This window comes from Hemicordylus capensis, chromosome 3 (assembly GCF_027244095.1).
Source record: "Hemicordylus capensis ecotype Gifberg chromosome 3, rHemCap1.1.pri, whole genome shotgun sequence".
Lineage (NCBI taxonomy): Eukaryota > Metazoa > Chordata > Lepidosauria > Squamata > Cordylidae > Hemicordylus > Hemicordylus capensis.
Window position 1 is genome coordinate 195,185,077 of NC_069659.1, and position 27,646 is coordinate 195,212,722.

At 44.8% G+C, this 27,646-nt stretch overlaps 1 protein-coding gene across 2 annotated transcripts; it reads left to right on the forward strand.

Annotated features, from left to right (window-relative positions):
- Positions 1-8,200: 8,200 nt before the first annotated feature.
- On the forward strand, positions 8,201-23,189 carry HIF1AN (hypoxia inducible factor 1 subunit alpha inhibitor). 2 transcript variants are annotated; one of them, XM_053307622.1, is made up of 8 exons: positions 8,201-8,616; positions 9,856-10,106; positions 12,746-12,894; positions 14,366-14,511; positions 16,086-16,192; positions 18,862-18,925; positions 19,893-20,003; positions 21,084-23,189. In XM_053307622.1, exons 1-8 carry the CDS (start codon positions 8,404-8,406, stop codon positions 21,126-21,128), a joined length of 1,086 nt encoding a protein of 361 aa, XP_053163597.1. In that variant the 5' UTR covers positions 8,201-8,403; the 3' UTR covers positions 21,129-23,189. The 2 variants fall into 2 exon arrangements, with proteins under 2 accessions (XP_053163597.1, XP_053163599.1); XM_053307624.1 differs by lacking the exon at positions 8,201-8,616 and adding an exon at positions 8,737-9,072.
- The last annotated feature ends 4,457 nt before the right edge of the window (positions 23,190-27,646 follow it).

Consider the following 27,646-nt stretch of genomic DNA (forward strand, 5'->3'; position numbering starts at 1 on the left):
TCCCACCACTAAGCAAGTGGAATGACCTAGTTGTCCTCGACAGGTTATTCTGAAACTCAGTATCCCAGATCCTTTGTTTAATTAAGTTCTTTGGCCCTGACCAGTCCCACAGAGAAGATTGCCTTAGGAGAAAGACCATAGGTATGAGTTAGGAAACACCCACCAACTCGAGCAGTGCCTATCCAATATCAAGGGAAGGAGACCAGAGGGCATTTAAGCTGATTCTTGCCCAGTTTATTAGTACTAGCTGGGCTGGGCGCAGAGCATCTGCGCCTCTAGTTCTCCCTCCCCAGTTTTCCCTCTGTTCTCAGCCCCTCCCCCGACCGCTGCAGTTTTCATTCTCTGCCCACCCATCTGCCGCTGCTGCTTTCTTTACCCCACCTGCCCACCGCTGCTGTTTTCTTTCCCCGCCCACCACCACTCCCCCCCGTTTTCTTCCCCCCCTTGCCCGCAAGTCTGTCCACCACTGTCGCTTTCCTCTCCCCCTCCCAGCAGCTTGCCTGCAAACTCTCCTGAGAGCTGCCACACATGGGATTAGCAATGGGTATGCCTTAGATAGATAGATAGATAGATAGATAGATAGATAGATAGATAGATAGATAGATACCAAGCTCTGGCCTCTATCGAGATAACACCTGCTTCCAGTCTCATAGTGGCATTAGAAATACATTTGGGGGTCAGAAATAATGTTCCTAAGAACCTGGCTTGTACCTGCTCCAGGAGCTCCCTGAAGTGTTACATTATTGTCAGAGCTGGGGGCAGGGTCTGAGGGAGATGACCATGCTGACTATGCTTTCAATTTCCTATAAATTCTGCTCCTCCCCAGACAACCCCACCCCATCCATTTTCAGCCCCTGCACTGGTGGGGACACAATGGTGATGGAGACTGGTGTAATTTTATGTCCTTGTATCCCTGGCAATACACCTGCATAGAATCCTCAAAGGCAGAGTATCATCCAGGTCCAGTGATGCAAGGGACTTATAGGATCCTACAGCTCTGTAATGGGCATAGCAGGACGATAGAATTACTCTGTAAATAAGAAAGGGAGATATTTTTTAAAGCAAGATATGCCATTGAAAATATGCCGCAGTTAGATGTAGGTATACCTGGTTTGTCATTGTCTTCATTAAATTAGTATGTTTATAACTAATGTTGTCATTACAGCAAATGGGTTTAATGACAAATAATCTGGAATGGTTTTTGATCTGCTGAGGTTTTTAACAGAGATCGTTACAGAGACATTCCCCATTATGGCTGATGTGAATAACGGAGGAAAAATGAGAGCCACTACCACAGAGTTTATGTAATGAAGTAAAATGTAGAATTCATTAATGTTTATATCGATCTTATCCAAGATAATGTATCAGTCGCGTAAAAGAAAATAACATCAGAAAATAAGCATGCTGTTTCAGCTGTTTATATTTCCCCAGCTCTACCAAGACAAGGCAATTAGATTTGGATATTAACTTTAATAATATTGATACCGATCCAAAAAAAAGGCAATTTGCATAATGAGGTGAAATGCAAAATTGATCTTATTTGGAATTGATCCTTCTGTCCCATAAAACTATGCCCTGTAAATTCTCATTAACTTCAGCTAGAATTTGCCATATGGAGTGAAAGATTACATTAATGGCCATTTCATATATAACTTTTAAAGTCAATATTATTGTAACAATGGCTGACTAAAACATATATATATATATATATATAGAGAGAGAGAGAGAGAGAGAGAGAGAGAGAGAGAGAGAGAGAGGCAGGGAGTGATAGAGAGATGGCTTATGCTAAAAGGGAGTTTTTCTTTCTTGCCACAAGAATAGCAAATGCATCAAACACGCAATAGAAGCAAAAATTGTCAGCTTCAAGTTCTCAAACAAGGTATACAGAAAGGACTGTATCACACACACCGCTTACCAGTTCAGTATATGAGATACACTAGAAGCAAAGTGAGGAGAAAATAGTTGGGAGGAGCAATCCCCCCCCCAAGTGAAATCAAGTAGGCCAGCCCCCCCTGCTCAAGAACAGAGATTAGAGGGGCTCTCACCCCACTTCACAATTTGCTGGAGGCCAAAATTCATCCCAGCTTCATGGAGACACTGTCTCTCCATGGAACCTTGTTGGGGAAGAAAGCACTGTCTCTAGAACAAGATAACTTTCCAGTCAAACTGAGATATAGAGTCCTAATCAGACAGTATGAGGTGTGGGCTGCATCAGCTGTTTCCAGAACATGTTTCCAGATAAACAGCTGGTGCAGTAGGGTAGCTAGGCTTACAGTGTCTGATCCTTTAAAGCTGCAACCTGTGTCTGGCATCCACTTACCTGAGTAGGCTCCATTTAATACAGCAGTGAGTGAAGAGATGCTTAGGAGTGTGCCGCAGGCATTCTTAAGGCTGCACCCTTTGCCCCATTCCTCCACCCTGCTTCCTTCCTCCCCACCTGCACTGGGAAAAACTGGAGTTATGCAGGGTGAGTGAGACTAGTTGCAGGATAAGGCAGCAGGGGGTGCTGTGACTGGATCCTCTCCTGCTGCCTCGGAGAACACCTGCACAGCTTCAAAGTGATGACCTGGCAATCCACCTTGGTGGGGACACGTCCTTAGGGCCAAACTGGGTGGTACACAAGAGACATGCGAACAGTGACCCAACTTAACAACAACAACCAGGGGCGTAACTATAATAGGGCAAGGGGAGACAGTTGTTTGGGGGTGCACTGCCTTGGGCCCCCCCCGAGGCAAGTCGCATGACTGACTCCCCCAGCTGCGCACCCTCCCGGGCTTCCTTCACTTGTATTCATCCTCCGAAATGGATGTGAGTGTTAAGACCTGGAGCTACCAGAACAGCAGGTCTTTCTCTAGTACCATTAAATGACTTGCATCATCCACAATTTAAAAAACCTTTAAAAAAATAATTTAGGCTGATGTTCTATTGTGGCACATAGGGGTGTGTGTGTGTGTGTGTGTGTGTGTGTACACACACACCTATACATACACACACACACACATTCATGAGCTGAGCTTCAGTCGTGGGGGGACGGGACATTTTAACATCTTGTCTCTGGGCCCACTCCAACCTTGCTATGCCCCTGACAAGAACAGAAAAGTAGTATTGGAGGCTGCAGACAAAGTGGAAGAGCAATGAAGGGAAGAAAAGGGCTGCTTAGCCTTTTCTCTTCTTGTCGTCTTTCTGCTTATAATCACCTTGCTCAGCTGCTTTTCTACTTCCAGGGTGAACAATACAGGGTCCAACGATCTTTTCCTGCTGGTTGAAGGCTGGTTGAAGTGACTTTGAGCAGACAGATGGCATATAGGGAAAAGATTAAGCAGCTCCTCTCACACTGTAACTGGCAGCCTCCCTGGGCTACTTTTCATTCATTCATCCATCCATCCATCCATCCATTCATTCGATTTCTATACTGCCCTTCCAAAAATGGCTCAGGGTGGTTTACACCGAGAAATAATAAATAAATAAGATGGATCCCTGTCCCCAAAGGGCTCACAATCTAAAAAGAAACACAAGATAGACACCAGCAACAGTCACTGGAGGTACTGTGCTGTGGGTGGATAGGGCCAGTTCCTCTCCCCCTGCTCAGTAAAGAGAATTACCACGTTAAAAGGTGCCTCTTTGCCCAGTTAGCAAGGGTTTTCATTAAAGAGGGGGGAAATCCTGTTGGGAGACAGTTTATGCATTCTTTGCAAAATGCCTGCTTGAGTCTTAGTAGCTCTTTAATAGAGCAATTCATATGAAGATATAACCAGAGACAGAACTTGAGATGAGCTGTTATAGCATTTACAGCCATTTACAAATTGCTTAGGTAAGTCTTGTCCAGGGGGCGGGTGGGGGGGAACTGGTGTGAAAACATCCAAATCAGGACTTTACTGTACTCCTGGCAAGTTGTTGCCTTTATACGCTACTCATAGGAACATAGGAAGCTGCTATATACTGAGTCAGACCATTGGTCTATCTAGCTCAGTATTGTCTTCACAGACTGGCAGCAGCTTCTTCAAGGTTGCAGGCAGGAATCTCTCTCAGTTTGTTGGTTCAATAAAAAAATCTTGTCCTATTAAAAAATAAATAAATCTTGTCCTATCTTGGAGATGCCAGGGAGGGAACTTGGAACCTTCTGCTCTTCTCAGAGCGGCTCCATCCCCTGAGGGGAATATCTTATAGTGCTCACACTTCTAATCTCCCATTCAAATGCAACCAGGGTGGACCCTGCTTAGCTAAGGGGACAAGTCATGCTTGCTACCACAAGACCAGCTCTCCTCTCCTACTCTTTTGCCTTTACTATACTAGTAGGTAATGCCTGTTGTTGACTGGGCAAAGTCATTTTGCATAGATTGCACTTATGAGAAAGTTCTATATGTTGAATACATGTAATAGAATTTTATTAATGTTCTTGCAAAGGGGAAGTAAAAGAACAGTTTGAAATTTGTAGGATTTCAACTTCAACCAGTATTCAGTTTATTGGATAATTACCATATATGTAAAATTTGAATCATAGTAAATTTGAATCCGAGAAAGATTTTCTGCTTCTCTTGGGAGAAGCAGATAATTATTGATCTGATTATTGAGTGTTAAAAATCTGATGAGAACCATAACAGTTAAAATATGCTTATATTCAAACAATTTCTAAAGAATACAAAAACAATTTGAAACAATCCCTTGAGCATATTCCAATCTAAAAGTAGTAATTTAAGCTAATTTCTGCGGAAGGATTGTGTATGCCAAATTTGGCATCTGTAGGTACTCAGGAAGTATGACTTTATTTTGCACAAATTCTTTAGTCTGTGTATCTATATCTATCTATTTGTGGTTGAGTACACTTAGTGCTTAATACATCATCATCACCACTTCCTCACAAGGTGCTTGCTGCCTCTGGGCTTTGGAATGCACTCCCTGTTGAAATAAGAGCCTCCCCATCACTTTCAAGGCACTGAAGACATATTAATTCACCCAGGCTTTTAATTAGATTTATAGTTTTTATACTTTTAATGTTGGGTTTTAACTGATTTTAATGTTTAAATGATTTTAATTGTTTGATTGATTTTAATGTTTAAATTATTCTGATTGTAAACTGCCCAGAGATGCAAGTTTTGGCCAGTATAGAAATATGTTAAAGAAATGCTCATGCTGAGAACACGGGCCCATTATGCAGATTAGAGCCCTATGTGGAAAGGGAAATGCCGGATGTTCAAGCTGGTTTCAGAAAAGGCTGAGGAAGAAGAGACATCATTGCTGATGCACGCTGGATAACTGAGAAAATGAAAGAATACCAGAAAGAAGTCAACATGTGCTTTGACTACAGAAAAGCCTTTGATTACATCGACCATGTCGAGTTGTGGAATATCCTTAGGAAAATGGGTGTCCCAGAACATCTAATTGTTCTCATGAGAAACCTATACATATGACAAGAAGCCACAGTCCAGACGGAACATGGTGAAACAGACTGGTTCCAGATTGGCAAAGGCTGTATACTTTCTTCTTATTTATTCAATTTATATGCTGAACATATACTGAGAGAAGCTGGATTGGAAGAAGATGAGCATGATTTTAAAGTTGGAGGAAGAAACATCAATAACCTCCGCCACGCTGATGACACCACTCTGATAGCTGAGAATGCGGATGATCTGCAAGCTCTAGTAATGAAAGTCAAGGAGCGCAGTGAAAAAATGGGACTACAACTAAATGTAAAGAAGACTAAACTAATGACAACGGGTATGGCAACCAGCCTCAGAATTAATAATGAAGACACTGAAGTGATGGATAGCTTCTGCCTTTTAGGATCGAGCAGTCAAGAAATATGCCGCAGACTAGCACTTGGTAGGGTAGCAATGAAGTCCTTGGAAAGGATATTTAGATGCCGTGACATGTCTATACCTACAAAGATTAGCATCGTTTGGACAATGGTTTTTCTCGTGACACTCTATGGATGCGAAAGCTGGACTTTGAAGAAGCAAGATAGAAAAAGTATTGACGCTTTTGAACTTTGGTGCTGGAGAAGACTTTTGAGGATGGCATGGACAGCCAGGGAAAAAAACAAATGGATCATAGAACAAATCAATCCAGAATCTTCACTCAAGGCACAAATGAGCAGGCTCAAACTATCATACTTGGACACATTATGTGAAGATCCAGCTCTACTGAGAAGTCCATAACGCTGGGAAAAGTAGAAGGAAAGGAAAGAAGAGGACATCCAGCAGCAAGGTGGATGGACTTGATTACGACAGCAATTAATTTACCCCTGAGAGACCTTAAAGGCCAAGCTGAAGACAGATCATCCTGGAGAGAATCTATCTATGTGGTCGCTAAGAGCTGACACTGGCTTGATGGCATTCACTCAGTCAATCAGTCAAGCTCCCTCCCTAGCATCCCCAAGACAGGGCTGAGAGAGACTCCTCCTTGTAACCTTGGAGAAGCCTCTGTCAGTTTGTGTAGGCAATACTGAGCTAGGTGTAGGGGTGTAGCTAGGGGGAAAGGGGCCCGTGTTGGCCCCTCTCTCTGGCGGCCCCTCGGAGTGAGGGAGATAATTAAAAAGACAGGGAAGGGTGGAGCCAGGGACCCTCAGGAGCTGGGGGCCCCAGGTTTTTTGAACCCCTTCACTCAGTTATAGCTACACCCCTGGCTAGATGGACCAATGGTCTGACTCTGTATAAGGCAGACTCCTTTGTTCCTAGTGGTTGACCCATGGGAGTCAATCAGATTTTGGATCAAAAATAGCTTGGATCACATTAAATCCAGTATCCCTTGGTCACCCAGTAATGCTGCAGATTACCAGAGAGTCTCCTCTCAGTTTGGTATGATAGAGGCACTGGAAGCACAGAAGACTTATGGAGTTTGTAGTACTTGATTTATTTGCAACTATACAAGCAGAGCCTAGGTGCAGGGAAACAGCTAGTAGTCCTACAAGGGCAAAACCTACTAGCCTTTTACTGGTCAATGACTGAAATAAAATCTATCTATCTATCTACTAGCCCACATTTGATCCTCAGAGAGAGGTCCGACACCTGCCTTCAAGCAACTCAAAGCTCTCTCTGCCTCCTCCAAATTGCAAAACTATTGTTTCGAGGCAAAGACAACCTCTATCCCATTATTTGGGGTGGGGGGCGGCAGAGAAGGAGAGAGCGAGAGCGCTCAGCGCACACCTCTGGAAGGAAGCTCTGATGGGACTCTGTTTTTACAAACACGGATTCGCATCTCAACCATTTGTCCCCACCCCATCACTCGACCATTCCGGTTTAAAAGAACAGCAATCTGCCCAACAAAAGAATGGCCGTCAAGTAGCTTCACAGCTGCATATTGCAACTGATATGGTGTGGGTTCCCTGGGCGGCTTGTGCACAGAATTACTGTTGCTTCTGTTCAAGGAGGTTTTGCAGACTCCTGAAACACTAACAAAAATCTGCAAAACTTCCCGGAGAAAAGAAAAAGCTCCTGAAAGGCAACGAACAGCTAGGGGTATCGTGGAGGGGCGAACGAGCAGGGACGTAGCGCCGGTACCTCTCGGCTTCTCTCTGGGTGTTGGGTTGGGCTTGATCACGGGGGCTGTCATGCAGAGCGCCTGCACTTCTGAATTTGCAACTACATCTCTAGGGACACTTTCGATCCTGGCCTGTCTGTCTCTTCCAACCTTGGATAAGCGCCCTCACCGCCTCTCTCACCAGGGCGACCGCCGACCGCTAGGGGGTACTGCTCTTTGGGCAGCTCGAAAACCCACTACTGAGCCTTTCTCGCAGACGACAGACACACTTGCGTTCCCTTAAGCAGAGATAAGGAAAAAAACCAGACTGAACCATCTCATTATTTGGAATACTAATTGCGGATTCTCATGGAAGAACCCATCTTTATATCTCTCATTTAAATTACAGGCAGAAGCGAACGGTCCGTAGAACTCGAACACAAGATTTTAGAACAGCAGCACATAAATGAGTTTTTGGTCTCATTTCGTGAGAAAACATGTGGCATGCTTTTCAGCAAAGCAGCCTGGCGGGACCATTGACTTGAAAGCAGCCATGTTGAGCTTTCAAACGCATAAACACGCATAAAATTCAAGGTAGAAAGACCAGGATTTCCTCTTTTTGCTACCTTTTGTGTTTTGTGGGGGGTTTTTTTGGGGGGGGGTGGCGTTGGGGGCGCGAGGAACACCTATTCAATCAATCACAGCCAAAGGAGAATTTTGCTCGTTTCCCCCGCTCCCTACGGGCAGCTCCCACCGGCTCCCAGGGAGGAGAAAAGTCTACGACGAGCTATTGAAACCGGAACTGCCGTTCGCGTTCAGAGGGGGCCCTTTCTCTATGGTTGTTTACTGACGAGGCCGCTGCTGCCGCCGGATGTTCCTGGTCGGTTGTTTCCGGAGAGGAGAGAGACGGCGCTTTCAGTCCCGGGTTCCCCGGCGGGGCAGGTGGCGATGGCGGAGGCCTCTGCGTCCTGCTCCGCGGCGATGGGCGGAGGCAGCGGCGGCGGCTCAGACTCCTCGCCCCCCTCCCCAAAGGCGCCTGAAGAGGAGGAGGGCTGCTGCGGCTGGAGCGAAGCCCAGTTCCGGCGCTACAGCTTCGAGACGCGGCCCATCCCCAGGCTCCGCCACGGAGACCCCCGCGCCGAAGAGCTCATCGAGAACGAGGTGAGGGGCGGGGCCTGCCCCCCCCTGCGTGCGGCGAGGTGTGGGAGGGTCTACTCCTTGGGTCCCCCTTGGGTCGAAGCTCTCCCCCCCCCTCCCGTGGACTCTCCCGGGATGGATGCCTAGTGGAGAGTCAGTCGTGGCGGACCTCGCTGGGCATCATTCCCCGAAGACTGCCACGCTCCGCGACTCGCTGAATTGCCAGATCACCTCCCTAGACACAGGCGGTGGAGTCTGGGGGTTGAGGTTTGGTGCCGAAGAAAGCGGGGAAGGAGCCCAACGTTGCTTCACGCAGGCAGGGGAGGATGATCTCTATCTAGCTGGCCAGTGCGGGCGAGAGGCGCTTGGCTGTGCCTCGGGATGTCCTGTGGTCGAAGCAAAAAGTTGGCTCCCCCACCCTTTATTCTCCTTCCCCTGCAGTCCCTAAGGAAGACGTCGGTTAAAGCAACCAATAGTCAGGTCAGACCGCGAGACGGGGTGATCATAGCCTCGTGATATCCCACAACACTCCCACGTTTTTGGCTTTACAACATAATCCTCATTTTGTTCTTTTTATACATCATCATCTTGAGGTTTGTAGCTTTGCCAAGGAGTCTGCAAAAAATAAAACTTGTTTGCCTCCCACATGTACCAGTGTTTGGTTTTTGTGGTACAGAGTGTGAAGGCAAACCAGAACCAACTCACTTCCAGTTTGTGAAAGCTTCCCCTTCTGGTCACTTGAATATGGCTTTTATTCATCATCAGTGACCAGGCAGATGCTGTTTATAAGCAGGTTTATGCTTTGGGGTCATGCAGTTGGTATTGCCAAATTGTTTCTCAATTAATTTCTGGTTCTTTAAAGACCTTGTCTTGGAAGGACAAGGTCTTTCAATATATTTGTGTGTGTGGCTTAATTGTCATCTGAGTGTCCTTGCTGCAAATTTGGGTACTTTGTTCAGAATGAACAGAACTTGAACACTGAATAGCAAGGGCAGTTTCATCAGTCTTCTGCCATCTAATGTTTTCCTAGGCCCTTGACATTGTTGTGTAAGATTGTGTCTGGAGAACGAGGGCACAAAGCAGTTGCTATTACGTTCTGTACTAGGGATACTTGTTGAATTTCTTTCCCCTGATCAAGTGCCTGATTTCCTTTCATTGCTTGTTTCTCTTTCTGAAGTTAATCAGGATATGTGTGATTCTGTGTTACTGATCTATCTTTACCTCCGGATTTTGCATTGGCATCCTTTGTATTTCCCCCCCTAGGAGCCAGTGGTGCTGACAGACACAAATCTGGTTTATCCTGCCCTAAAATGGGATTTGGAATATCTCCAGGAGAACATTGGCGGTGGGGACTTCTCAGTATATAGAGCCAGCACCCACAAGTTCTTGTATTATGATGAGAAGAAGATGACAAACTTTAAGAACTTCAAGCCCAAATCAAGCAGGGAAGAGATGAAATTCAGTGAGTTTGTTGAGCAGCTCCAGGAAATCCAGCAGAAGGGCAGCGGAGAAAGGTAACAGGGTTGTGGCGGTGACTGATTGATTCTGTTCTGGGTTACTTGGGGCAATGGATTGTTCTTGGGGCCAGTGAAAATATGAGAGCACAAGGAAGCCTGTATTGCATTTTGTGCTTTATTTTCTCTTTATTTATAACAGTTTATTCTAGAGTTATCTTGTCCTCCCCCCCCCCCCCGCAAGTTGGCTTGAAAAGAGGCACAGAGTCTAAAAGGCCCTGGCATTTAAAGCTTAGTGGTAGGGGAGACCCTCACATTCTTACATAGCATACTGGAAGGTGAGTAAAGGGTTCATCTTATATTGCACAATTTAACGGCTTTATGGCATTCTTGGTTATTTACTGCAATATTTGAAGTATGATGCAGTCTTCTGTGAACTTATCTTTATTAATAGAGCTGGTCTGCCTCCTGGACCATTGAACTTTCCATGGGCCAGAGTCTGCATGAGGTACTAGTCCTGGCCAACCGTTTTCCCGAGTTCACAGGGAAAAGGGGCAGGACATTCTATGTTGCACAGCAATATTATGCAAACTGATTCAATATAGAAACTGCTCTTTCATTCCCTCCCCCCTCCAACAGCATCCTGCCAACTGCCTTGAAATAAGTTTCCTGTTTCCTCCCTCCATCAGGCGCAAACTTCTTCCTGAAGAATCAGGATTAGCTCTGTTATTCTAAGAGACTTGTGTTTTGGATGTTATAGAAATGTGTTAAATAAATAAAGAATAAGTAAATATTGTTATGCTAGCATCAGAGTTGAAGGGGGAGACTCTGTTTCCCTAGTGTTTTTTCTCTACCTCTTTAAGATCAAGTATCCCTAGGTGTTCTCCGGTGGGCTGCACTCAAAGTAATTTGTAAAAGAAATACAATCCTAGGCTGTAATGAATGGTTTCTCATGGTGCTTCTCTTAGATTAATTGGCAAGTGTGTGTGAAAAATCTGAAGTATGCTTGAGACAGTAGTAGGATAATCAAATATAAGTTCTTTACCACTGCTGAAAAAAAATGGTGGGGTGCTGTGAATGGGTGGGGAAATATGGGTTCATCTCTTTGCAGATCTGTAGAACATATCTGTGGATCTGGATAGGGATGTCCACGGAGGCGCGGTCCGGCACTGGGGGGTGTCTAGCTTTAAGGGCGGGGGGGGGGTAGTACTTACCCCTCCCGCCGCTTTCCCCCCTCCAGCGCTCCACTTCTGAGCAAAGTTTTAGGGGCGGCAGCGTTTCTCCCTGCCGCCCCTGCCCCCATCATTGGCCAGGAAAGGGGAAAGGTGCCTCCACGCATGTGCTTGTTGCGGCGCGTGCCACACACGTTGCTTGCGCACGCAACGTGTGCGGCGGTGACGGATGGGCACGGGCCACAGCGGGCGCATGTGTGGAGGCACCTTGCCCTTTTTCTGGCCAACGAAGGGGGCAGGGGCAGCAGGGAGAAATGCTGCCGCCCCTAAAACTTTGCTCAGAAGTGGAGCGCTGGAGGGGGAAAAGTGGCGGGAGGGGTAAGTACTACCCCCCCCACACACTTAAAGCTAGACGCACACACACCCCTACCAGACCGCCCAATTCCAAACCAGTTTGGAGGCCTCTAACATGGCCCCAGACTAGTTCCGTGCACATTCCTAGATCTGGAAACTCAGTTGGCTTTTTCGCTAGTGTTAAATTTAAAATACAGGTGGTTGTTTTCCTAAGAAACTTGTTTCAAAGAGGAAAGTGCTACATAGAATAAGGGTGAGGAGAGGCTTTGCTTCTCATTTTTCTTTTTCAGGAGAAGAATTGAGGATTCTCCCAAGCATCACTTGACTACTGCCTTACATGAGGATGTGACTAGATGTGATCTGATCAAAAAAATAATTAGAAGACTTGTACCCTGCCTCTCCTGAGCTCAAAATAGCATCGAACAAAAACAAGCAATAATATAATAGAAATAATAAAACAATTTGAAAAACAGCAACAGTATCAGTAACAGTTGAAGCCAATATAATCTACAGCAGCAGTAACACAGGGCCATGGTGTTTACTCAAGAGCCACAGGCCTTTTGGAAGGGGTAGGTTTCCATCACCTTTGAAAGGCTGCAGGAATGAAGCAGCTTCAAGCCTCTGGGGAGGTTCTTCCACAGTCCTGGAGAACCCTGCTCCCCGTCACAGATTCTCCCCTCATTGTGGTGTGGGCCCACAGAAAAAGGTCTACCTTATAGGCAGCAGCTGGGCTTGTATCTGGAAGGTGGTCTCTTAGAATGAGAGGATGAGAATGCCCAAACTCAGGTGTGTGGTGCCACTTGGGCCTGTATATGTCAGCACAGGAGGGAGATTTTGTATGAACGTGTTGTGCCTGTAATGTACAATTCCCCATCCCCCATAGACTAGTGTCCAATTTTTCCCCTCTCCCATAAGCTACTGACCAACTTAAATTGACATTAAGGTATTCAATACAGTACCATCTTTTTCTTAGCTCTGCAGTAGACCACTTCAAATGTGCTGTTAGGGCAAAATTAGTCTTTATGCAAGTCGGTACTTGCATTGCACCATTTATGCAATGTAAACAATACATTGTTTGGAGAGTAGTGAAAATGGTAATAACATCTTTCTGCATGGTTGTGTATTTAAGTTTTTTCTGTGTGTGTGTCTCTTTTGGTTCTTTGGGGTATCCAGGCTGTATCTGCAACAGACCCTGAATGACACAGTTGGGAGGAAAATTGTGGTGGACTTCCTTGGATTCAATTGGAATTGGATCAACAGGCAGCAGGCAAAGCGAGGATGGGGTCAGCTCACCTCCAACTTGCTGCTGATTGGCATGGAAGGTAACAAACCTATCTAAACATAGATGAGGGACTTTGGTCAACTTTCTGTGCTTCACTTTGATGTACTTTTGGAGCGATCTGTCTAGACAACCTCTTGAGCAAATGCATACACAATGACTAATGTCAGTTGTACCAAAGAGTCTGGAGTTGAGCAATTTCAGGGATTGTTGCCAAGTTCTTGGAGCAAGAGTTAAATTGTTGTTTTTCCCCTTCTTAAATGAATGTACCTGTAAGCCTTAAGGATTAGGGAGTAAAGTGTCTGGAAGTTCAAACACATTAATAAGGCAAGGCTGCGGTCTGGACAGGGTTTAGAGGCTCAACCTCTGTATCTCATTTATGAAAAACCTGATAGTATCAAATAAGCAATATGAGGTGTGAGTGCACACAAATGCTGTCTCCTTTGGAAATAGGGATTCTTGCTAAAAGGGTTTATTTATTATATTTTTATACCGCCCGATATGTACATCTTTAGGCAGTGTACAAAATTTAAACTATTTAAAAGTCAAAACAGATTAAAATACATGACAATTAAAACAACATCAAACAGTTATTAAAACACATGGTTTAAATTATTATAAATTAACACTATAAAATTATTACAAATTAACAATAACTAGCTGGCCTAGGCACAAAGCATCTGCTCCTCTAGTTTGCCCCTCGTTCTCGGGGGCCCCCTCCCTTGTTCACAGCCCTCCCCTCTTCCTCGGCTCTTTACCCACTCTTGGCCCATTTTGGGCTGCCTGCCTGCCGCCGGGGGCCCTCCCCCCACGCTTTCTCTCACCTGTCCATCCAGAGCGGGAGGCTGTGCCATTCTCTCCGCCGCCTGCTTGGCCATTATACTGGGCAGCAGTTCCTTTCTCCCCACCTGCCTGTCCCCACTGTGTTTCACCTGTCCCCGCTGCTCGCAAAACTCTTGCAAAAGCTGCCACACATGGGATTAGCAATGGGTACATCTTAGAGAGAGAAATAAGCACACACACTTATTTTAATGTAATTTGATTTATTTATTTTGAGAAGATAAGCCAAATCTTGATTTAGTGTATTTGTGCCTGATATACTTGGCACCACTTGATTGCACAAATAGGCAACATAGCAGTCAGCAGATTGCTCCACTGAGAAGGCTTTTTTGTGTTCAGTTAAAAATTTGAGCTCTGCAAGAACCCAGATGATACAGCATTATATATTAGTAAGTGGCAGTTCTTTCTCTTATTTAGTATGGATGATGAATATTTAGGGCAAAGCTACTCTGCAACCTTTAAGCTGGTTTTGAACAGGTTTAACAGCTAGGCTTCCTTTAATGAGTGTGGTGAGAATTGTATTAGCTTTCTAGCGCTCTCTCTGAACTTTGGTTTTTAATGGTTTGCTTGTTGCATAAACAGGCCCTCATTTATTAAAGCTGGGGGAAATTGCCTGCAAGAAAGTGGGCAAGGATGTCTCTCTTAATGTTGACTCTTGGCCCCTTTTTGTGTAGGGAATGTGACTCCAGCACACTATGATGAGCAGCAGAACTTCTTCGCTCAGATTAAGGGATACAAGCGGTGTATCCTGTTTCCACCTGATCAGTTTGAGTGCCTCTATCCCTATCCTGTGCATCATCCATGTGATCGCCAAAGCCAGGTGAGGTGATATCTGTGCCTACCGGCTCCATCACTTAAAAGTATGGAGGATAAAATCTTCATGCTGATCAAAGGGAATTTTCCCTCATACGTCACTGTTTTCTCTATGGCCAACCATATGCCTGCAGGAGGGTCACAACAAGCAAGACCTTGATGTATTCTTTTCCTGTTTTCTGTTGTCTGCCTGTCCTAGAGAATACTGACTCAGAATGTGAAGGTTGTGTATTGGGACACAATTGCTAGGATTTCTAATAAGTTTTAACAACTATTTATACAAGGAGTTGAACTATTAAACATTGGAGCTCAGTTTAGGTTTATCCGTATTTCTTTAACTCTCTGGTTCTGACACTAAACAGTGGTTTGGTAACTGGTTCAGATACCTTTTACTAGTTTCAATACACTTATTGCAGAATAACATCAAGCTTTTCTGATTGCAATGAATCTAAAATATTGAACTTGAGAAAAAAATACTTTTTAAACTATTTGAGTTTTTAAAATGTTTTTACAAACAAAACAGCAGGATAGGGGGAAAAATACCATGTGGGATGAATGGTAGGACGACAGTAGGGAGAAACTGCAATTTCAAGAAACACAAGAGTCTTCCATACTCAGGCCTTGCTGCTGAACAGCAGCCTGTGGATGAGCAAGCCTCTGCTTGAGTCTCAAGATGACTACCAGGACCAGACCTGACCTACCAATCTCTCCTGCTGCTTTTCAGAGAGCTCATGGGAAATACTGTTTCTCAAAATTTATCTGCAGAGAGGGGCTCTTGCCACTTTGCAAAAGAATCTCCTGCATGCCTGAATATTCAACCACTCATTTTGAAGCAGTTATTAATGTTTGTGCTTAGGGATTCAGTTTGGGTTCAAATTCAAAGTAACTAAGATTTTAGTTGGGGGTTCAGTTCAGGTTTACTTGAAAAAGTCTCTTTGAACAGATTTTATTGATTGTTTTAGGCAGAGATAGGTGTAGTGGACTTTGCCTTCTGCTGAGGTATCCATAAGATATTTGGAAACCCCACCTTTCATTCATAAAAGCAAGCTTGTGTTTGGACATACACTTTAAACTGTGGTTGCTTAAGGTATTGGATAGACTCCCAGTTGCAAGTGAGGGACTTCATCCAGTCTTTACAACTGCCCACATAGCTTAGTGTCAGCTCCCCTTTTTGTTTGCTACCTGTATACGGTATAGAATTCCAATTCTTATCCTTGGTATTGTACTAATTTGCAGTTTAAATTAATCTCTTAACCTAGTACTCCTGAATGAACCATTATCGGTTGTTCTATTAATGTTCAGCTGAATTTGTAACTTAACAAATTGCTTAAAAACCCATCATATATTTGCATCATTTTATCCTGTTTTTAGTTGGCCTGCAGAGTTCAGTTTTCCTGGTTGACTAATTTGTCTCTAGCATGCAACAAATTATAGGCCTTTCCTGTGGGACTTGGTGCAGGTGTTCCTCCAGTTCCTTCAGGGAATTCAGGGGTGGGAAGGAACATACAAGTCCAAATCCCTAGATGTGCCCTGTTAACTTTGACCTCTTCAGTGATGTGTTCTTCTCTCCTGTTCTGCTAGGTTGACTTCGACAATCCTGACTATGAGAAGTTCCCCAATTTCCAGAATGTAGTTGGCTATGAGACAGTGGTGGGCCCAGGCGATGTGCTTTATATTCCCATGTACTGGTAATGAGCATAGACTGCAATGGGACAGGGTGATGTGGGCTTGACTGGTAATTGCAGCACAGTCCAGAATCCGATTCCGAAATGGAGCTTCGGAAATACTAAGGAATCTGTTTGCAGCTCCTGTGCCTCAGATGTATTGTGAAACTGCAGGAGTCTTAACCTTTCTTTTTATTCTGCCAGTATTAGAAAGGGAGAGGATGCTTGCTGTTTGCAGAGGTTGAGAGGATACATATTTTGCTTTGTGCAAGGTGCTCTTATTCTAGAAAAATATTCCTGACAGCCATGGAAATTTTAGTGCAGGTTATAGCCCTTTTCCTGCTTTTGGGTGTTGAGTTTGAGGAAGATCTTTTTGTGCCTTATGCATATGCACCTTGGCTCTTTGTGGCAGGATTTACTGAAGAAATTGCCCAGCCACCTCAGAATTCATACTCTGTGGAACAGCTATATGACACTCTAGGGATGGTAGAGTAACCCCCAGCTATCTTAAGAGACATTTGAAAGTGGTTCCAAGGGTGATACTTCTGTTGACTTCAATAGAAATGAACCATCGGTCTGAAGTATGCCCACGTTTTAGTGGTGGCAGAAGTGGTGGGCCTCTTAGCTGAAAGAGTCGGTTGCTGCTTTTTCTTGCTGTTGCCAAATTGGTTTTCTCCAGGCAAATCAGTTTCCTCCAGAGACTCCGAGGTCTCTGAGACACAGGCCTTTTGAGGAAATTCATATATTATTGGGGAAGGCAGGAGAAGATGGCAGAATGGCTTGCTTGGCCAAAGAAGTAGCCCTGTCACCATGTGTAATGGCACTACCGCTTCAGTTGCCTGGGGTGGCACTGAGAGGGCTCTTCTGCCTCTCAGGCCCTGTCCCCCATTTGTTCCTCCTTACCCAGGCAGTCGTGGTGAACAGCAGCAGTGGCAGGTCTTCCTCCTCAGTGCAGTCTCCTGCCGCTGGAGTGGCAGCACCATTTTACAGTTCCCATCTGCCCATGATGTCTGGGGAGATCTTAAAATGGTGCTGCCACTTCAGCAGTGGGCAGCAACACTGAGGAGGACCACCTGTCACCACTAACGCAGCCCTGTAAACTGGCAGGTGGGGAGGGGGAGTTGCACCAGGGCCCACCTGACACTGGTCTTGCTGCAAGTAACAGAGTAATCCCATGGGGCTGGTTTCCTTTTAGTGTGGGCCTCCTTCAGTTTAACCCCATCTTACTGTTGATCTGGTCTCCACGCTATAAGATTTATACAGGAAATAGGCTGGGAAGGAATCCCTCAGGAGGTGAAAATGGGAAAGAAAGCATGCTGTCTGTTTCCATTCTCCATAGGAGTTTCAACTTGGAATCTTAACTCTGCACATATGTCAGCCAAGGTGGTGCTGAGGGAGGGTAGCATACCCTATATTATGTGAAAGACTATGCCACGAAGTGTATGCACATTAAGAACATAAGAACAGCCCTGCTCAATCAAGCCCAAGGCCTATCTAGTCCAGCATCCTGTTCCACACAGTGGCCCACCAGATGCCTCTCGGAAGCCCACAGACCAGAGGGGAAGGCATGCCCTCTCTCTTGCTGTTGCTCTCCTGCAGCTGGTATTGAGAGGCATCGTGCCTAGGGATGTGCATGGAACTGACCAGCCCAGTCTGGTTCAAATCTGGACTAGATTCGGCGGTTCATAATCGACAGCCATACTTGTAAAGGGGAATCCTTGCTGGATTCCCATTTACAAGTAAAGGGCTGCTGGAGGTGGGGTGGGGAAAGTCCCCCCTTTTACCTTAAAAAACAAAAAACAAGCCACTGGGTGGGGAGGGCAGTGAGAACTCCTTCCAGCTCCCCTCCTGCCTCCCAAATGAGTGTTCATTCGAGCCCAGCTGACTCGAGGGTGAGCTGGTTCTCGCAACCCTGTTCATGTCTCTGATGTTGGAGGTGGCCTATAGCCCCCAGACTAGTAGCTACTGATAGGCCTGTCCTCCATGAACTTGTCTAAGCCCCCTTTAAAGCCATCCAAACTAGTGGCCATCATCACATCCCATGGCAAAGAATTCCATAAATTAATTATGCACTAAAACGTATGTCCTCTTGTCAGCCCTAAATTTCCCAACTTTCAATTTCATGGGATGACCCCTGGTTCTAGTGTTGTGAGAGGGAGAAGAACTTCTCTCTGTCCGCTCTTTCTATTCCATGCAAAATTTTATACACCTTGATCATGTCTCCCCTTACTCACCTCTTCTCCAAGATACAGAGCCCCAGATGCTGTAGCCTTGCCTTATAAGAAAGGGGCTGCACGCCCCGATCATCTTGGTTGCCCTCTTCTGCACTTTTTCCAGTTCTACAATGTTCTTCCTTAAGATACAGTGACCAGAACCAAGTACTCCAGATATGGCCGCACCATAGATTATATTAGCATTTTTATTTTCAATGCCCTTCCTAATGATCCCTAGTATTCTTAGTGTGGCCCCAAACAAAGTACAAAGAGGCATGGATAGTTGCAGTTTTTCCAGCATGAAGTACTCAAAAGGCAAAAACCAGGAGAATAAGATGAGTACTTAATCTGAGTTAAGCTATGTGAGCTGATGCTGTAGCTCTGATGTTAATTTTGGAATTGCTGTGGGAGTAGAATTCTGGTTTTTAAAAAGGTGCACAGGAAAGTTAAACTGTCTTTCATTTTTGTGGCTTCACATAGGTGGCATCACATTGAATCTTTGCTGAATGGGGGAACTACTATCACTGTGAACTTCTGGTACAAGGTAAGAATGTCTCTTCCTTCTGATGGAAAAAGGTTTTATGCATGAACTGTGAATGGAAATCTGGAGCTGGCTGCTTGAAATTTTGCCTGTTTGGTTTAATATGGTATAGCTTTTGTTTGGTGCAATGTGGTGTTGCTTCTGGCACACCATAACATCTGTACTCTGTATACCTCTGAGGATTGTTTCAGGTGCCCTTGAGTTGCTTCAGCTCTGCCACGTCTGACCTAATTCTTACTTAACTCAGTTTCTTAAAGGCTTTGTATGATCAAGGATCTAGTTATTTGAATTGAAACTGTCATGCCTGGTTGCCCCAGAGTGGAAAGGAAAGGTTGTTCCGTTGACTCCTGGCAACCACAGAGCCATGTGGTTTTCTTGGTAGAATACAGGAGGGGTTTACCTATATCGCTGCTGTCCAATATAGGAGTTTCCCATATTCTGGGAAGCACACCAGCGGAGATTCGAAGCAACAGCCTCCTGCTCTCTAGGCAGGTTGCTTCCCTGCTGCGCCATTAGGTGGCTGCCCCGGAGTGAGGGATCCCTAAATGTGAGGCCACTCCTAGATCAGTATTTGTGCCTTGTCAGCTCACAAGAGAGTACTGTGTGTACTCTCTGATAGCCAGTAGAGTACCTTCTCTTCTCCTGTTGTACAACCTTTTATTAACCTTTACTTTTAGTGGTGGAGAAATATGTTGGTATTTTAGAAAATATATAGTGTGCATTGCAAACCTATAAGATCCTGACGCCTCCCTTTTTCCTTTTGTCTTCTTGCTGCCCCTTAGACAGGGACATGAGCAACCTGAGACAACCTGCCCCTTAGACAGGGACATGAGCAGTTGTCATTTGTGTCTCGGTCTAGGTAGCATTTTCTTTCCCTTCATTTTTGGAACTCCCCTAGTCTGAGAGCCCTTCTTTGAGAATATAATTGGGCATTTTAGAAGAATGCAAACATGTGTATGTTTCTTTTCAGGGTGCCCCTACTCCCAAGAGAATTGAGTATCCTCTAAAGGCTCATCAGAAAGTGGCGATAATGAGGAACATAGAGAAAATGCTGGGCGAGGCCCTCGGAAACCCACAAGAGGTATATCACAAGTGTGGAAGCTGATACTAGCAGCCCAGAGCTTGCACAGCAGAGCTCTAGATTCCAGCCGGTCACCTTTCAGATGGAGAGGAACAAATTATAGAGTTCCTTTTGCAGTTCCTCGGGGATTCAGAAAAACTGGGCTGGTGGGTGGGCCTGAGTCTGAAAATTATGTTACAATTACATCGCAATGTACATAATCTGACTTTGAAAGAAGCTCTTTTCTTGCATGTGACTTGCAAGATGAAGGAACATCTTTAGGAAGGGGGCAGCAAACACTACTGCTTCTCCATGCACATTTGTTCAGTGGCTGAAAGGAACCCTTGTACATACTGCTGTATGTGCAGAGGGTGCTCTTGCAGGGCTTTAGATTGAAAGGAGTAAGCCCTTCGTGTGTATAACTATACACATGGGGCTTTGGGGCTTGAATGAATGCACATAGGGGAACAAGAGGAGCCTTCTGTACTCCCCATGTTGATTCATGTTGCAAAATGAAGGCTGTGAAATCATAAATATTATGGGTATCTGTTTTACCCAGACCAAGTGAGGCATTGGTTTACTTTCTGTGTTCATCATTTTATTTGCATTTATACTCCCCCTTAAACATTAAGTTAGAACATTAATACTTAGTATTACCTCAAGACACACACCTACATTTCAGGTTTGAAAATTAGCTTTATCCACCTGTTTTGCAGAAGGTGGGACAAATGTTCTACTTGCAGGGGGACCCCCCCCCGCCCTAAAAGATGGTAATGTTAAGTAGGAAAGGCAGAATGAAAAACATCTGATGAGACAGTGAGACTCTAAAAAACCCAGAATTCTTTGTGCAAAGCACTGATGGCTACATATCATGACATAAAGGGACATCAGTATTTTGGGCTGGTGCAGATACCATGTTAGCTCTTTCAGCCAAGTGGGGAACTTGCTTCTGAGCGAGCGAAGAGGTAGGAGGAGGCACTCTCTCCAGCTGTGTTTAGAGTTTGCAGCTTGGCAAGACTTCTGGCCATGCCAGCATTGATCCAGTCAGCACTCCTGTAGCTAATAGTGTGTGTTTTTGTTTTATTTTCTGGCTTTGAATAGGTGGGTCCCTTGTTGAACATGATGATTAAAGGGCGGTATGACTAGTCCTTGGTCACAGCAGTGATGGACGTCGGAGCGGCCTCACAGACATGTTGTGAAAGATACTGAGCGCTAGTATTGCACGCAGCACTTAAAGACTGATGGGCTTCTGGCCTAGCTCTGCACCAATATAGAGAACGACTGGCACCGGAAAACCACAGAGCCCTTCCATTCATCCCATCCTCAATTTCACTGAACCTCCCAGAAGAATCTATTGTTACTTAGCAACAAATAACTCAGTGTTGCCTGCCGACCAAGAAATCAGAGCTTGACATCTGGTACTTGATTGACATGTAAAGCATTACAAAATATATGTGGGAGGGAGCAGAGTTCAGGCTGATCTTATCAGTCTCATGGGTTCATGCCACTAGCCAGGTGTCTGGTGTTGCCTGGGGGTGCGCACACTACTACCAAGTCTGAAACAGAGAGTCAAAGTGGGAGGGAGCCTTAGGTCACACAGTACTTTGGTGTTTGCTTTATATTGTCTCCGGCCAGTGGAAACAAGTGCATGATGGCATCTTTGTAGCTGCCTAAGTGAAAGAAGTAACTGGACATGTCATTTTGATCTTCCCTCTGCATTTAATCTTAGCATTAGAAATCAACCTGGAAAACTGCCACTTCCAAGTTTTGCATCCATGTTTTGTTAAAGACAGGCTTCTAATTGGTTTAAAGCAATGTATGGTTATGATGAAGGGCAAGTAAGGATGTTGGCGATGAGGTCTTCCAACTCCACAATGCTGATTTAACATCAAAAATAATATTTTGCAGGACCTGTCCTCTCATTCTGCGAGAAAGCAGGCCAAAATCCCATGCACACAGCTTCCCCTTTCTCCACTTAGAATGGCAGTTCTTTGGATAAGCCGCAGAGAGTGACTATTTCACTGGCAATATCTCGTGTTTCTCCATTTTTTCACATGGAAATGTTAATTCCATTGATTCCTCAACCTTCTGTAGGCTGGATTAAACAATGGATAAATGGGCAAAGGGTGAACAGCAAAGTTGCAGTATTATCACTTGCAGTGGCTTTTCCAACAGAGATTTTGTCTGGAGGGGAATCTGGATGTCATTGGTTGTATTTCAAGATGAGAGGACTGAGTTTAGATCCCAGCTGACTTGAGGAATAATTGCTTCTTTCACTTGTAACTTTTGTTGCTTTGTTCCTTTGTCATAGAGGCACTCTTCTGTGAAATGCAGAGTTTTGTGGAGACAACACTGGAGAAACTTTGCCTGTCCCCGGAAAAGAGAGACCATGGCCAGCTTGCCAAGACAACACCTGGCCATGACCTTCCTCTTACAGGGACAGACTTCTCTCTCCTGACACTTACTATGAATTCTGTATACAGTAGCTGGAAAAGTACTGAGGGGAGCTGGGTATCGTTTCAGATTCCATTGGGCAAGGTGAGTCTCTTTAATAGGACCCCGAAGAACCATGAAGCTGTGCTATATGCCAAACCAGCTGCTTGAATTAGCTCTACAGACCACAGGGAGGCAGTGGAAGACCAGTGTTCTCACCATAGCGTGATATAGATCAGGAATGGGGGTGACGTCTGAAGAGCAAGATTGGATGTCGTGAATGATAGCACCAATGCAAACCTTCTGCCTTTGGTTGAAAGCAAAAGCCTTTTCCATGCTCACTGGAATGTGTTCCGGATGTGCAGCAGAATCTGCCAGAGTGCCACCCAAGACTGGAGCTGCGGATGGAGTGTTGCTGTTGCATGGAGCCCACATGGGAAGGGCCAGGTGCCTCACTGGAAGGAAGAGGACAGGACTGAAATGCAGCATTTGGATCCCTTTTTTCTTTTTGCCAAAGGTGTAACTTTTGAAAGTTTCTAAACAGTTTTTAAACAATTTTGTTGCACTTGACTGGTGCGAGAGCTCAGTTTACAATGCACTGATGGACTGATTTAGTTACTGTCTTTTTTTTAATCCTGTGCTTTCGATGCCCTGCTGTGGTATTGGGAAAAGTTGTGTGTGTTCTGTGATAAGAATGTGTGAGAACATGTAGGAAAGGCATAATACCTACTGAACTGTAGTTCTTAAAATACAACCATTGTTTAATGATAGAAATGTGAGCTTTCTTTTTGTTCTATGTAATGTGTTTTCCTGCTTTTTAGCTGAGAACTTGAACAGGATGGCAAGAAAGGAAGTTCCAGTCAAGCCACTGGTACAGTGCTACCTTCCAGTGCTTAATCTAGATATATAGAACATTGTCTATATATCTGAACCTACAATAGCAGCTTATGAAGCCCTTCCAAAGGAAGCTTATTGCATTTGGCTTCCTGAGGTAGAGGTGAATGGGCTTTGTGTCTTCTGCTGTTTTGGCAGCTATATATAGAAAATTGAGAGATCTTTGTCTTGATTATCAAACCTATCCTTAATTGTGCTCTAACTCAAGGATCTAGCATTAGCTTTGTAAATGCTACAGGAGGGGACAGCTTCCCCTTGTAACAGTGTCATGACCTTGTCCTAGTGCCAGTACATCTGCCTTGGTACTTCCTTCATAGTCCCTGTGGCAGTGCTGTGGAGAGGCCCTTCTACAGTTCTGGTGGGGAGGGGGCAGGGTTCTTCAGCCATTTCCCTCCATTTGTGTTCTGTAGGAACCTGACTGCCTCAGCCCACACCCCAGAAAAACTTCTATCCTTTTCAATAAGGCTGCTAAAATCCTGTGGCTTTGCAGAATTTGCTTGGCTGAGAATATATCGTATCTGGTATTATGTTACTATTATTATATCACATCTGGTCAAAGACTGTAATAAAGGATTTACTTAGTTGAGAACAGAAAACCACCTTAGGAGTAATTAATAGATCTCACAAGCATGAGTTTTTGTGCCACAAAACTCCTAGTGGGACAGAAAGAAGGGGAAGCATGCCTTTTACTGCAGTAGATATCTTTAGCATGACTTCAGTAAAGACTTAAAATGGCAGAAAGGGTTTGATTGGACTAAAATCTCAAAGGTTTTTTGTATGGGATCTAGAAAGTTGCAGCCAAAGAACTGGCTAGTCGGTTCAAATCAGCATGTGAAATTCATCCTGCAAGTCTTTTCTGCCCTCTTTGTCCCCTTAGAACTACAAGGTCATAATACTGCAGGGACAGTAGAAGCCACAACAGGTAGAATTTCCCTGTCAAGGTCTAGATCTAGTATTTAGCTTTTCTATTCCCCCTGCTGCTTGGCCTGGCATTCGAACACTCCCTCTTTCCTTCACTCAGGGTGTGAAAAGTCTGAAATTTCTTCAGAGCTCCTTCGTTCCCTCTTCCTCAAGCTTCCCTCTCTACTGTTAGGTTTCAGTCCATTCTCTACTTTCCATTCCTCGTCTAGACATCTTACCTTTTGGGTTCCCTTCTTATTAGCTTCCCTTCTGACTTAGACTTCTTCCTAATCCTCAGTGTGCCCTTTTCGGAGGTTTTAATCTCAGAGGCTTCTCTGTCATAAGTGCAGTATAGTATAGCTTGCCTGGACCATATAAGTTGTGTGTGGGCAACTTCAGCAGCTGAGAAGTTGCCCACACACAACTTATTTATTTGTGCCACCTTGGATCACATGTGAAAGAGTAGCTTTCATGCTTTAAAACTTTTTAAGCATAATAGATGCGACAATTTAGGCTGCTAATGGAGATTAAATATTTCTAATTGATTAGGTTACAATCTGCATACTATGAAAAATCTCAGTATAGGTGCTTTTTTGAGATATTCAAGGAGACTGGAGAGCTTAACAGTAGAATAGCAAATGTTGTCACTTGCTGTTCATAAGTCTATCTTGAATAGTTTTATTCTCTGCACATTTGAGCCAAAATAGCCTCCAGATAAATGACAATGCCCTTAATGCTCAGCCCCCAATTAAAATTTGCCCTCATTGCTTAATCAACTATAGCCTTTCCCCTAGTTTAATCCTTGCTTGCAGCCATCTAAATACATTGCATTTCAGCTTGCATGACTTCTAGTCCTATATGAGGACTGCTTTATTACTGATACAAGCTTTTTGGTGGTTGTGGCTAACAGCTTTGGAATCTAAAGCAGTTCCAGTATAAGAGTAGTTCCAGTATAAGAGTAGCGCAACAGTGCCAACCTTGGTGCTAAAGACCTACCTCTGCATTTGCCCTCCTTCCTGGGTTGTGTTTCTGCCAGGATGATTGGCTGGAATTTAAGGGATAAGGCTTTCTGTTTGCTGAGTTTGTCACAAACTTCCCTCACCTCTGGCTTCCCATAAATGCTGTGGCTCTGACTCATAGAAACTCCCCTCTCCTACTGTCTTGTCTTCCTTTTCCTTGTTCAGATTCAGGGTGATGGAGAATCATAAGAGATCTAAATAAGGGGTAATTCAGTGGGGGACGGTAGTTATTGGTTTGGCTGTTCCACAGCTGTTCATGCACTGAGGACTGGGAAGAGATTGGATTGGAAGAAAAAATCTCTAGTGGGCAGGAAGTCTAGAGGCAAGAATTCTGAAGGAAGAGTGCAGAGTAGGCAATGGACTAAAACAGGGACCTGAAGAAACGGTAGGTGGAGGAAGAGGCAAATAACAGGAGGCAAGAAGGGATCAGGAGGCTTAAGATTCTGAGGGATGAGAGGAGTACTAGACTAATCAAGAAACAAGGTGCCTAACAGTAGGCAGTGATGTAACAAGCAACTTCAGGAAGCAATAGGTGGTGGTGATCTGTAGTAGGGGAAAGTAGAACCAAGGCTGTGTGCTGTTGGCATGGAAAGTGGCCAGAGGAGGCAAGAGAGAATAACTTTGGTAAGGTTAAAACAGACCCTAACAAGAAAATTCTGCCAGTTGTGACTTATCTTGTCACGACAATATTATGTTTGCCAGCCCTAAGAGCAACAGAGCCCCCAAAGCAGTATGTTGAGGAGAGGACAGGGTTTCTGTCTGTTCCATACTGATTGGAACCAGCTAGTCAGTTCTTTGGGAGCAGTAAACCACCAAGTATTGTTTTGAATTGCTCCCCATATAACAAGCACCCTGTATGTTATAAACAGCACATGAGCAAGGGCTAAGCGAAATATTTTCTGCTTTACTATATGCAGAGGGCTTTTTACATTGCGGGGTGTGGTGAGTCATTAAAAATTGTATTCACCCATTTGCTGTTTGCAGTGGTACAGTCCAGAATTCTTATCCGTTCGTTCTGTGCAAGATATAGAAAGGCTATAGGCAATTGTGTCTATTACTGTTGGGAATGCAGGAGCTGCTGCTGCTGCAGCACAGCTCCTGCCCTCTTCTCAGAAGGTGAGCCACATGAGAGCAGCTTGTGCTGCAGCTCCTCCCTGTGCTAGCACAGTGCTACAGCATGTTGCAGGAGGAGCACGCACTGCAAGGGCCCCTGTAACTTAGAGACAACATCCGAAGGATCTCTATAAAGTTACTAGAGTGACTTGGGACAGCACTGTGGGAGAACAGCATTTGGAACACTCTCCTCTTGTAAGCGCTGGTCCCAACAATGACGAACAAGTGGCCTATCCTGGAAAGACTGGAGATCCATTCACGCAAGTTATCCAACAGGCCTTTTCCACAGAGGAATCTGACCTCTTTTTTTCTAGAATCTCATTCAGGTGATGTAGGTCCAGTTTCCAACTGTTGAGATGCATGTTGTCCCCACTGTACAATTCATCACTCCATCTTGTTGGGGCAGTCCCTACATGAACGATGGAGGAAGAGCTGACTCTCGCATCTTGCCATGACAAGCGCTGAAATGTAAGCTCTAATTACTGCCTTACAAAGTCAAATATTTGTTGCAAGCAGAGGATTAATTGGCGGGGGAGGGAGAGGCAGTGGAGGCTCTCACAGAATAACAGGAACAGATGCCCATACGCCTTGGGGAAACACAGCTTTCTTCTACAAATCAGAGCTTTAAATTACGAGGCTTTTACCGATGCCAACAGTTGTGGGAAGTCGTCTGCTCTCATTTGCGTAATGGCTTCTGTCACTGCTGATTAGACAGAGGATGAAAGAAAAGAAATTTGACAATTAGGAATGAATGATCATTAATCAGAAACTTGGTTAGGAGTAGGGGAAAGACTATCCCACAGTCAATAGGGAACAGACCCCCTTGTGCTCCACAGTGGCAGACATTCAGCACCCAACAGCCCTCAAAAGGAGGTGCCCCAGTCTGCCTTTGCTGAGAGAGTCATCCTCCAATAAGAGAATTCTGCAAGGAGAGATCATTTCAGGTAGTTAACTTGCAAGCATCTGAAAAACCAGGTGTAGGTATTCCCCTCAGCCCCCAAGATCAAGGGCTGGGATCCAAAGATCTGTTTAGAGTCACACAAAGGGCTTGTGCCAGTCCAGGGAAACACTTGAATTTTCTCCATGGACTACTGACCTTCCTGCCACATGCCATAACACAAACTGCTTGTGAAACTTCCCTTCGTTTCACAGGCAGCCTCCCATGGAGGCAGGTGAATGCTGCGGGATTGTTTGAGAAAAACGAGCCAAAAGGCCCCGCTGATGAAACCCAGTCCTCCATCTTAAACTCAAGAGTATCTGAGTCTTCTTCCCATTTAAGCCTCTGAATGAGGACATTCTTCAGTC